The following is a 12,968-nucleotide window of genomic DNA, read 5'->3' as shown; positions in this document are numbered from 1 at the left end:
ATAACAGTGTTTTTAATAAGGAGGAGATCGTTAGAGGCTTTTCTTGGGTAATTAAATACTGATCATGGGCTAGAGACAGAATTTTTGGATACTTGGTAGGATACAATATTATACTTTGTTTTCATGACTGTCTAGAAATGAAATATTGTTACCATGATCATCTTTTCCCTTTTTGTTTTATTTTAAAAATAACACCTGCCAGCGAGTGACCAGTTTTGCTCAAAGCCTTTCCCAGCCCCCTCTTCACCGAAGACGCCCCTCAGGAAATAGAAATGAATCTGCAGAAAGCACGCTGCATTCCCAGTTCATTAGAACTGCCCAGCCTTACAAATTCAAGGTACCACTTATTTCTTTTTAGATGTGAAAATAAAATTGTTCTTGCAGGCTAGACCATTTCTTGATTTAAAGTTGGAGAAGGGAGCTACAAGTAGGCCAGTTATAAGTACCATAAACAGATGGGTGCAAGTCAACAGCAAAACAACAAGTGAGCAATGTGAACGATATTGTTAATCCACCTCTCCCCATATTACCTCAGTCCCACTTTCCTCTGGGGATGAATGTGTTTGCTCAAGAGTTTCTATATAAATAATTTCTATGTTCTATGAAAGAGGTTTGCTTTCCATAGCTCCTAGGATGAAAGGATATTTTATAAAATTACCCTTGATCACCATCAATGGATACAAATTTCCTTTTATTTATAGAAATAGAGGAAATGTATAATTTTCACTCTTATCTCTTTTTATTAAAAAAGTTATCAAATCCTATTATTTACCAGGCATTATGTTGGGTGCTTAGTTGAATTTGGGATGCAGGTGGATGAAGAAGGTATAATAATGACTGAGAAATGACCCCCCCTCCCCAAAAGTAATAGCCGTATTGCCGTATGATGATGATGAATATTGAAATAGAAATACATACACAGTGATATAGAAGAACATGGGGGTTAGGGAGTGACATTTGAGATGAGCTGTAAAGGGTTAGTTTACCTGGTGGAGAATAGTATTGCATTATTACATATTACTATTACTAGAGGAATATAATCAGAATAAAAGAAAGGAAACTTAAAACCAATCAGTTTAGATGCATGTTGGCAATGCTAGTGACATTTTTCTAAGGGAAAGATAATTTATTTATAAAGTGAGTTTAGAGTTTTTTTTTTAATAGTTCTCATTTATCCAATAGTTATTTCAGCCCATTTCCTTGAGAAATTGAAAATTGTCATGTAGTTATTGAGTCTATCCCAAAGGTGTAGTGTTTCAAGTTGTGCTGAATGAACCCAAGGTATCTCAGTGTGTGGACCCTGGATCTATTGGACACAACAAGAAATAGATCACCTAAGAGGCTAAAATTTTGGTTTCTGGTTTATAAAATTGTATTGTTATTTCCATCTCTTTTCAGAGACTTAAAAAATATTCTTAGGATACCGGATATGTTTCATTAGGTCAAATATCATGCATCTGACTCTTTGGGAATCCGTTCCTATTTTATTTTCCAACAGGAAAAGTCTGTAGTCCTTCATAAATCAAGGAAGAAGTCAAAAGAAGAACAAAATATATCAGATGACCCTGAGTCCACTGGCTTTATGTACCCTTACAATGACCTGCTAGTTTGGGCTGTGCTAATGAAAAGGCAGAAGATGGCCATGTTCTTCTGGCAGCATGGAGAGGAGGCAACAGTGAAGGCAGTGGTTGCCTATAAACTCTACCGAGCCATGGCCCATGAAGCCAAGGAGAGCAACATGATGGATGATGCCTCAGAAGAGCTGAAAAATTACTCAAAGTAGGAGTTCTCTCTTTACTTCATACTAAACACTGACAGTTCTTAGAATGGTTAGACACTTTTATCTCCCTCGCCTTAGAACTTGTAAGATGTGTGGACTTGCCCAGCATTTCCTGGGCTCTCCCATAAATCAGGGTCTTTAGGTATTTCAGGGCGCTTTGTGGAATCAAGGGAAGAGAGGTGGCCCTCCAGTCAGGAGACCTGGCCTCTGGTCCTCATCCAGCTGTTTAATAATTGGGCAACTCAGCCGGCCAGATTTGGGGACTCTTGTTTCCTCACTAGAAGGTTCAGTTAATGATTTTGAAAATCCCTTCCAGCTCTCAAACTCTTTGACACTAAGCGAAATGAAAACTTGTTTACTTTTAGTACCTCTCAGTCAGGGAAACAAATAAATGTATTATGTACCAAAGAACCAGGGCACGATAGCAAAAGATAGAAAAGTTGGAAATGGTTTTGATTTTTTGAATACTCAAGCATTATAATAGTGAGGAAAGAAGGGGAGCTAGAATTCATAAAAACTAATGTCTAATTGTGATTTTAAAAGTTCTGGAGAATAGCAGTGTCTACTTTTTAGAGAAAACAACCTCCCAGAAAATGTCTCCACATCTAGTTTCTTACTTAAGTCATCTATGTATTTTCTAGAATATTTTTTTTTTAAATGTGGCCCCATGATTTCCCTTAATTCCTTACTCAATATTGAACAGTCTTTTCTGTCAAAAAATTCTTTATTTGGTTTTGTCAGGGAGCCCCAAACCAAGCTGTATGTAGTCTCTTTTGCGGTGTGGACAGGCTTCTCCCCATGGGTAGATAGCTCAACCACTGCTGGTGCAAACCAAATTCTGTATGCTGCAGTGTAAACCCTCCCGCAAAGGGAGAACGTCCATTTTCTGAGCAGCAACCACTTTGAAATAGCTTCTGCAGTCTGAGGTTATTATGTTGCTGTTCATTTTTTTGTGTTGCTCTTTCCCGAGTCTCACAGCTAATCTTTTTAAATGTTTCTGGGACTCTGACCTGCATTTGTTTTTGCCACTCACCACTGTGTCATCACAGACAGTTCGGCCAGCTCGCCCTGGATGTGCTGGAGAAGGCATTCAAGCAGAATGAAAGAATGGCCATGAAACTGTTGACCTATGAACTCAAGAACTGGAGCAATTCTACCTGTCTGAAACTGGCCGCGTCTGGAAGATTGCGGCCCTTCGTTTCGCATACTTGCACCCAAATGCTACTGACAGACATGTGGACCGGGCGCCTGAAAATGAGGAAGAACTCTTGGTTAAAGGTACACTGACTTACAGAGAACAAACTGGTGGTTGCCAGCGGGGAGGGTGTAGGGGGTTGGGCAAAATGGGTGAAGGGGAGTGGGAGACACAGGCTTCCAGTGATGGACTGAATAAGTCACAGGGATGACAGTGGACCATAGGGAATTGGAGGCATAGGAGGCAACAGTGATATTGTGATCAGTGGTATTGTGATCATGTTGTATGGAGACAGATGGTAGCTACAATGGACAGTGAGCACAGCGTAACCTAGAGGTGTAAAATTGCTGTTCTGTACACCAGAAACTAATGTAAACTTGTGTGTCTACTTCAATTTAAAAAAAAGTATATTTACTTTCTAGAATTTAATATTTGTTTACTCGGAAGGTCTGTACTCTTGAGTTCATTTTCCCCTTGTTCTGGAAGAATCAATTCAGGAAAACCAGTGAGTATCTTTGGTTCTCACAGATGAGCTGGGATCTCCCCAGTGGAACCTCAGACAACGACGTTAATAGCCTTTTTAATGAAACAAATTTCAGCTTAGGAATATTAATCAGTAATACACCAAATAAAATTAGCAATTGCTCTTCTGTTCATCCAATGTGATGTTTGAGGGAATAGATGTTCATTTTATAAAGCTGCCCTGAAACACCTATTTCCAGATTCTTCTATCCGTTATAGTTTGGCCTCACCTCTCATCTTGAATTATCAAGGATAATTTAGTTAACTACTAAAGACATTTAACTTTTGACATCACACCTAAGCCTAAAGCTTTAGGTTATGGTCAAGCTTATGAAGTACATATGCTTATAAAACTGAATAAAAGGGGATAAAGCATGAGCATGAAAAGCAACATTAGACTATATATTTTATTTTTTTTTTAAGATTTTATTTGTTTATTTGAAGGGGGAGATAGGGAGAGCAGGAACACAAGCAGGGGGAGTGGGAGAGAGAGAAGCAGGCTTCCCGCCGAGCAGGGAGCCAGATGCGGGGCTCGATCCCAGGACCCTGGGATCATGACTTGAGCCGAAGCCAGATGTTTAACAACTGAGCCACCCAGGTGCCCCAACATAAGACTATATATTTTAATTGTACTTTTCCTACAGCTTTTAAAAATGTCCGTCCCAAATAGAATGACTTCCCTAAAACTATTTTTTTGTTGGACACACTATAGAAAACACAAAGAAATAAGACATACCATACCAAATATATAAAAGAACTTGCACATTTTAAATCCACCAATGAGATTGCAAAAATAAAAGAGATGTGAACCAAAAATTATTTCACATAGATTCCTCTTTAAAAAATACTGAAGAAGTAACAGTTATTTGTAGACGAAGTTCTCCTTTGATCTGTTTTGATTTCAGCCTTGGAAATGATGAAGCAGAGAAGTGAATGGGCCCAACTCTAACTACACAATCTCTGACAATAACTCTTTTTAAATGTGTAGAGAACAAGATGGGGTATAGATGGCTGGAAGTTTGAGCAATAATTTTCCCCACGACGTTTTTTTCTGTACAGCTGTGGGGAAAATTATACCATTTTGCTTAATACCATTTTGTTCCTCATATACATTACATCAGTAAAGAGACCTAAATGAAGCAAGACTGAATGTTTTGCCCCCAAAAGTAGTGAGTGGACAAAGAAGGCTGAATTAGCTACTTAAAATCTCTGAGCTGTGGGACATTGCTCTCCATGCCTAGATCCTAATTCATCAGTGCTTGGCGACAAGTTTTTCTCCCTCTTCCCCTCCTCCCTGTTCGTGCTCTGTCTCACTCAGAAATAAATAAAATCTTAAAAAAAATAAATATTTGTGTAGGATGTGAGAAGAATCTAACAGAAGGTGACACTTGTTTTGTTTTTATATTCTTGATTTTATTTCTTTATTTTTTAAGATTTTATTTGTCAGAGAGAGCACAAGCAGGGGGAGTGGCAGGCAGAGGCAGAGGGAGAAGCAGGCTCCCCACTGGGCAAGGAGCCCAATGTGGGACTTGATCCCAGGACCCTGAGATCATGACCTGAGGCCAAGGCAGACGCTTAACTGACTGAGCCACCCAGGCATCCCTATTCTTGATTTTATAATATGAATAAATTTTAATGTGTTTTATGGGATAATAACTACCTAATGGCTTTAAAGAATTATGAAAGCAATATGCTCATGTTCATTGAAAAATAATACTTCTCGCTGCCCTGCCCCTAGGGATAAATAATAACTGTGTGGTATACAGATTTTTAAACTTTTAAATGCATATCTGTGTATGCACATATGTTTTCTAATTTTTAATTTTCTTTTTGTACAATAATGGGATCATACCATATATATTATTATATACCTTGCTTTTATTCATTTAACAATATAACTTGGATATTTTTTCATTATACTAAAAAGTGCCTTTATCTTATTTTTTTTTACATTTTATTTATTTATTTATTTATTTAAAAGATTTTATTTATTTATTTGACAGAGAGAGAGACAGTGAGAGAGGGAACACAAGCAGGGGGAGTGGGAGAGGGAGAAGCAGGCTTCTCGCTGAGCTGGGAGCCCTATGCGGGGCTCAATCCCAGGACCCTGGGATCATGACCTGAGCTGAAGGCAGTCGCTTAACCAACAGAGCCACCCAGGCGCCCAGTGTCTTTATCTTCTTAATGACTGCATAATATTCCACTGTTAGGTTGTCCCACACCTGCTATCCCTCTATAGAAAGATATTTAGGTTGACAGATTTTTTTGCTATTATACATAACCCTGCAATGCATGTCCCTATACACACATGCTTGCATTTATGACGATTTCTGGGGAAGACACTGCTAGATTTGGAATTGAGTCAAAAAGTATGTATAGAATCAGGGTATCAACCGAATTAGGGATTGGTCTGGTGCTTTGTGTACATTAAAATCTTCATTTTGTGATTTGACTACTACTCATGCCTTGTGTTGTAATCCTTACTACTTATTTTGCTTTATTTTCTCTTAAAGATCATCATAAGTATTCTTTTTCCACCCACCATTCTGTCATTGGAATTTAAGAGCAGAGCAGAGATGTCCCATGTTCCCCAGTCCCAGGACTTCCAGTTTGCGTGGTATTATGGCGACCAGAACCCCAGCGCAAAAGAGAATGCTTATATGGTTAGTACGATATCATAGTGAGCTTGGTTTTCATGATATTGACTGCACACCAACATACACATGCACAGAGTTTGCTTATTAAACAACGTATTTAATGATCTTAATCATATTATCTGTGATTGGGTATAGCATGTATGATACATCTAATTAACCCCCATATATGATTAAGCAAAATATCCCATTTCTTTGGGAAAGAAAGTCTTTATTATATCTTGACAAATGTTTATCTTTTCATTTTCCTTTGTGACTAGTAGAAAAAATAGAGTTACTATTTCTCGAAAGTGACAATGAGGAGGGGAGCCTGGGTGGCTCAGTCAGTTAAGTGTCAGACTCTTGATTTTGGCTCAGGTCATGATCTCAGGGTTGTGAGATCAGCCCTGCATCAGGCCCTGCGCTGGGCATGGAGCCTGTTTAAGATTGTCTCTTTTCCTCTCCCTCGGCCCCTCCCCCTCCTCTCTCCCTCTCTAAAAAAAAAAAAAAAAAAAAAGAAAGAAAAGAAAAAAAGGAAGTTATAATGAAGAATCCCTCATATCCTTAAAAATATTTGTAAAGGTTCAGGTTTAGGTTTTGCATTATCTTCACTGTTCCACTCCACAATTTTTTTTTTTTTTTTTCATTTGTTATATCCTGTGACCAAATAATTTTACTTGAGTTCCCGGATGTATATGTTTTCCTGAGTAATTTGAACTATGCTTTTGCAACCTGTCTTCACTGGAAAGTCTCCAGGATGCTGTCTGTGCATGTATTTTTTGCTTTTTATGTCTCAGCATGTATCATTACTTATAAACGTATTACTGTAGGTGCAGTGAATGTCTTCCCTGGTATTTAATACTTAAATGAGGCATCTTTAGCATCTTGTTGGATATGCTTTTGCACTTGTGAAGTATTTGTGACAATATTTAAAAATGCACTCAAGAAGTATTAAATGAAAAATAAGTAATTATAATTAGTTTGTATGGCTGACATCTGTTGTGATTGGGTGAGCATCCATTCTAATTGGTTAATGCCTTTACCAGATCAGTTGTTAAGTATTCTGACTATCGTGCCTGCCTGGGTATATATGTATTCCTATCCTCTACCCTCTCCCCCTTCCTTCCATCCTCACTTTACTAAGCCTGATGGTTCTATCTGGGATTCTCAGAATACAAGATGGCAGGTACATTCTAACTTCTGTGGAATGTGTAAGCAATTATCTTACAAACTGGGCTAATCAAGTTGTTACAATTGTGATTCTACTGGCTAAATGATATGGTTAATAAGCTTAGACCATTTCAAAAATTTTTAAAGGAAAGATAAGAAATGCAGTGTTGACTTAACACCTTTACAAATAAAATGAAGTCTTTATATGTGAGATATTTTGTTTGATTTTGCTTATTTATACATTAACATTTAGTTTGTTGAAATGAAAAATGGAGAGAGTTGCTTTTCTAGGCAGATAAACCTACCTACTGTCTATCTATCTGTAAACAAATATGTAAATATGTTGGCAGTTGGTAGCAAATAGTACTTTGTAAGTGGATGTAACTTCACTTCTGGTTTCTACCAGGTTCATGGAAAGATAAGCTCTCACAAACACTTAAGGCATTGTAGATGGCTGGAACATTCCACTAAGTAGTTGTTCTTAAAGGGAAGCTTTTAGAGAAGGAAGTCCTCCTTAAATGGCAAATAATGTGCTTTTAACATTAAAAAATATAGTAAGTTCTCAGTTCCCTGAAAAATCAAACTTTGGCTGTAATGTAGTGGTCCTGTTTATGACTTTGCCCACCTGGATGGCTTGGACATGACCATATTGATTTATTAATTCGTTGAATATTTAATGGCCACCGTCCATGTGCCAGACAAGATACGATGTTCCGGATCACTGCAGTAACTAAGGCAGACGTGACCCCTGCCACCATGGAGCTTATAATCAGAGAGAATATCCATGATAGATACCTCAGCATTATCCAATTTAAAGCTTTTATTAAAAAGTGTCTCAAACCTGCTCTGTTATGCATGGATTATAATCATGGTAACAGTGTTCTTTTGTTTTTGAGTTTAACCAGAGCAATAGTTTTTGATTACCTGCTGTGTGTTTGGAATGTTGCTAAGCAGAGAGGAGGGGTGATATCAGCATGCGACATGGAAGATTTCACAATGCTGATTAAATATGATGTGCTCGATTAGTTGAGGAATACAATTTGTGTTACATATTTTGGGAGGAAAGTGAAGACAGGTAAGACCTAGATGTTCTTTTAGCATGTCTTCATGCTCTGGCCCTGTAGTACTAGTGGGTGGTAATAAATATAAGGAAAGCACCACTGGTAATTGGAGAAGGAAGGCCATTGTCCTGAAGCTGGATGGACTGAACTTCTGCATTTGCCTCCTGAGGTTTCATAAAAAACCTTACTGAAGCCTCTACAGGCAAAAGAACTTTGTCATGAGAACTCCCAATCTTTCTAGCTGCTAATCCTTTGAAAGCATGACTTTTGAGGACATGAGCTTTCTCAGGAACAGATTGTAGCGAGATGGCAGAATGGCTGAACTAGAGGAAGAAGATTCTTCTTATTTGGTGTCAGTCAGCGAGGATTACAGATTGGTGGCAGCTTCATGCATGAGGTGGTAGATAAGCTGAGACTTGACGACGTGTGGAAATAGCATTTCTGTGGGAAGACAGTAAGTAGGGGTATAGAGGCAGGAAATGCAAGGCACCTGTCAAGCATCGTAAGTTCTATGGTTTGGCTAGAGTCCAGGTTGTAGTGGCTATGGGACAAGGAGGGAATATTTGCAGGTATGGCTGGGACAGTAGATTGAGGCTAGATCATAGAGACTCTTGTATATCTTATGAAGGAATGTGGTGTTTTTTCTGTAGGTAATGGATAGCCAGTGGATGCACATGACCAGAGTAGCAAGATGATCTGACCACTAGGAAAATTATTCTGTCTCCAGTGTATAGGATGATGTAGCAAGAAGATAGGCTGAAAGCAGGAAGAGCATAGACAGGTGTAACCATCCAGATGAGGAGGATTAAGGAATTTGGCCAGAGTTGGTAGCAATGGGCATGGAGAGGAAAAGAGAGATCTTAAGTGAAGAGTCGGATAATGTTTGAACATGGGGCATAGATGAAAGGAAGATAGCAAATATGACCGAGAGATTGATGGTTAAAACAAGGCCATCTTGAAGGGATACGGGGATGATTGGAAAAGGAGCAGGTTTGGAAGGAGAAAGACAAGTTTAGTCTTAGACATGTTGATAAACCACAATGAAAAAGTATTTTCTAAAGTTGAACAATAATCTATTTTATCAGAACATCATTAAGTGGGAATGACGATAGTTATAACAATGGAAAATAGGTATGAATTGTAGTAGAGGTGATTGTTGTAGTTATAATTTTATTCTGTGTGCCTGCTGATCAGATTCTTGTTAGAAAGAGGAGGGAGAGAGGACAGGGGAGAGAGGAGAGGGCTGGGGGAGAGAGAGAGAGAGAGTTTGATTATATTGAGATTTGAGTCGAATAAGAGCTAGTTAAGTGAAATATTTCTTTGTTTACCTTCTTGTAAGGTGGGGGGAGGGGGGCAGATGTCCTGAATCTGAATTTATATTCTTACATCGTCTTCATCATGGTGGTTGGTGTCTTGGAGTTCAACTCAGAGAGAGACTTAATTAGAACTTTATAATCCATACCAAACTGTCAAGAGTAAGTAACACCTAATGAGAAACTCCTAGAAAAAAATAATAAGAGAAGTTATTTAATTTACACAGTCATTACTAAAATTGCTTTCTGGGGTCTTTTTGAAGTGGTACTGATGTCATTGAAATCACAGTAAATGATGACTTTTCTCATTGGTTCTAAGCTGTTTTAACTCTAGGCAGGTTCAAACCTGTTAGGAACCAGGTCAGTTCCTACACCTTCAGGTCACAATGCCAATTTCACTGCCCAAAATGATGTGAATGACAGCAATCAGGCACTGAGATGGCCCATTCCAATGCCTGAAGCCTCAAAAATTACATTTGATCAGTTTTATGGACAATTCAAGCAACACTTGCTTTATTTCTTGGCTTGTAAAATCTTACCAGTCTTGCAGGTGTGACACTAGAGAGACATCTTTTGTGGATAAGTTGAAGAAAGGTACTCATCTAAGAGGCATCAGAGAACATTCCTTTCTTTTAATATTTTTTCAGATCACATAAGTAGTGGATTTCCTGTTTAAAGATTAGAACCACACAGAGCTCTATAAACTGGGGTGACTTCTCTTTTGCTTCTCTTTTACCATCCCTAAGTTCCCTCTTTCCAGAAGCAACCAGGCTACAAGTGATTTTCATTTCTTTTCTTTTCAGTTCTTTCCTCCCTCCTTGCCCCCCCGCCCCCTTTAAAGGCTTTTCTCTGTGCATACCTGTGTAGTCCATCACACAACCACTTGTCTGCCACAGAGATACTTACTGCTCATCACCTACAAGGATTAACTAACCTCTTCGGACTGACATACACATTTTGAGAAACTGATGAAAGACTTGATGCTTTCCCTAGGAAAATGCATGTACAACAAAAATACTTGCATGTAGTCACAGGAGGTTCAGGGAACTCTGGAAGCTCTGACAGTTCATGAACTTCAGGCAAAGCATGTCTGCTATCCAAGCCAGAATTCTAAAACTAATGCTGTGCCCGACTTTCCTAGGAAAGTCGGAAACTATATCACTAATGGGTGTCCATTTTGTCCTCCTCTATTATGGAAATAGTTTTATTATCTGTTAATGATTTCATGGGGATTTTATGATATTTTTAGGTTCTAAAATACCGATAAAGGAGACTAAGCAGAACAGGAACAGGGACAATTTTTAAATCCTTGGAACTATTCTTAGTTTGACTAGGTTTCTTGGTTAGAGACTTAGCTTGCATTTTGAGAGATATCCTGTGCTCCTTACTTAAAAGCCAAAGATTTACACAATACACCTAGTTTTCTTTCCTTCCAAAACTAAGATTATAATTTGGCAGGTGGGTGCCCAATTAATTCCTAATATATTTATTATATTCATATATATATATATATACCTATATATGATGTATTTTGGATGTTTGCAAATGTCAGTATCTTACTTAAGGCTCTGACAATGAGTGATTATTTATTTTGCAGAAAGACTGTGATTTGGAAAGAGGCCCCGATGAGAAACTAGATGAAAATCACCATTTTGATTTAAAGAGCAATCCCCAAAGCCTTCCATGGACCAGGAAAATCTATGAGTTCTACAATGCTCCAATTGTCAAGTTTTGGTTTTATACGGTTGGTCTCATTGCAGCAATTAAATATAGTCTTTGTGCTGGCCAATAGTTGATCATTATTTTGATAATGATATGCCTGGTTTGCCAACTTGTGATAAAATGTAGAAATGCAGGGAGAAAAAAAAAACGAGAATGACAAAGGAGGTAAGAAAGAAGAAGATTGGAGGGAGGTGAGGAAAGGTTAGAGCAGATCTCTCCCACTATGGGATTGAAAGAACAAGCACTTTCTTCTTTCCTGAGTGCTTCCCATTAGCTCTGCTGGGACCGAGTACTTGAAACTTTGTGGAACAAGCAGTTAATGACAGTGGTTGTAGAATTAAGTGATGGGGTGGATTCTTTTCTCATCTTGGGCAAAGAAATCAGCAGTTGAATTGATTTATTATTTGGTAGGAATAATGTGTAATATAGACAAAAATTGCAAAGTGTTTGCTTTTTGTCTTCAATAACATGATTATAAATACATAGAGGACAATAACATTTTATTTTATTTTATATTTTCCCCTCTGACACCCTCACCCCCACCTTTTTGAGGACAATAAAATTGTAGAAGTTAAATTTATGAACAAATACTACATCTAATATTGATCATAGTGATACAGAGAAATCATGAACTGCACTTTAAATGCAATGAGTGCTTTTCACATTTATTTAATAGCATTTATTTTTTTAATGCTTATATATACTTTAAATTGCTCGTGGCCAAGATTGTGTATTTCTAAAACATTTGAAGTGTGATTATAAAAGGACATTTATCTAAATGTGTTGTATTTCAAAATATTTACTCGCCTATCCAAATTTTTATTGCATACATTTATTAAATATGTATATTGCTTTGTTTTCAAAAATCAAATCTTCCTTCAAATGATGAGGTTTTACCATTTTTGTGAATATGCAACAAAATATCCTAAAGGCTCTGATAGTAGCTTCAAGAGATTAACTGTAGTCACATCACTGGGAAAAGAGTATGCAAGTATTTCTTTTTTTTTTTTTTTTTAAAGATTTTATTTATTTATTTGATAGAGAGAGACAGCGAGATAGGGAACACAAGCAGGGGGAGTGGGAGTGGGAGAGGGAGAAGCAGGCTTCCCGCCGAGCAGGGAGCCCGATGTGGGGCTTGATCCCAGGACGCTGGGATCATGACCTGAGCGGAAGGCAGACGCCTAACGACTGAGCCACCCAGGTGCCCCGAGTATTCAAGTATTTCTGTCCTTAGAAATTTCCAGCTGATGAACTCTTTTTTTAAAAAAAAAGATTATTTATTTGAGAGAGAAAGAAAGAATATGCAAGCCGGGGAAGGGCAGAGGGAGATACTGTCCCAACAGACTCCTGCCGAGTGGGGAGCCTGATGCAGGCTCAATCTGATGACCCTGAGATTAGGACCTGCACAGGACCTGCACCGAATCCAGGAGTCAGATGCTTAACTGACTGAGCCACTCAGGCACCCCCAGCTGATGAACTCTTAGAGACAGGAATAAAGCTCAGAAAATAGATTAACAAGAACAAAGAGTAAACAGATGGAACCAAGTAGCCAGCCAGGTCTGCCCATCATAA

At 38.2% G+C, this 12,968-nt stretch overlaps 1 protein-coding gene across 1 annotated transcript in view; it reads left to right on the top strand.

The window, feature by feature from the left end:
- The window catches only part of TRPM6 (transient receptor potential cation channel subfamily M member 6), a 166,838-nt gene that overhangs the window by 96,077 nt on the left and 57,793 nt on the right, over window positions 1-12,968 (top strand). The window contains exons 15-19 of the mRNA XM_021694318.1: window positions 236-337; window positions 1,499-1,779; window positions 2,830-3,058; window positions 6,011-6,160; window positions 11,272-11,418. Of these exons, the coding sequence (XP_021549993.1) occupies window positions 236-337; window positions 1,499-1,779; window positions 2,830-3,058; window positions 6,011-6,160; window positions 11,272-11,418 (909 nt within the window). The remainder of the gene's footprint in view (window positions 1-235; window positions 338-1,498; window positions 1,780-2,829; window positions 3,059-6,010; window positions 6,161-11,271; window positions 11,419-12,968) is intronic.

This window comes from Neomonachus schauinslandi, chromosome 13 (genome assembly GCF_002201575.2).
Source record: "Neomonachus schauinslandi chromosome 13, ASM220157v2, whole genome shotgun sequence".
Taxonomy (NCBI): domain Eukaryota; kingdom Metazoa; phylum Chordata; class Mammalia; order Carnivora; family Phocidae; genus Neomonachus; species Neomonachus schauinslandi.
This window is presented reverse-complemented; position numbering and strand designations above follow the sequence as displayed.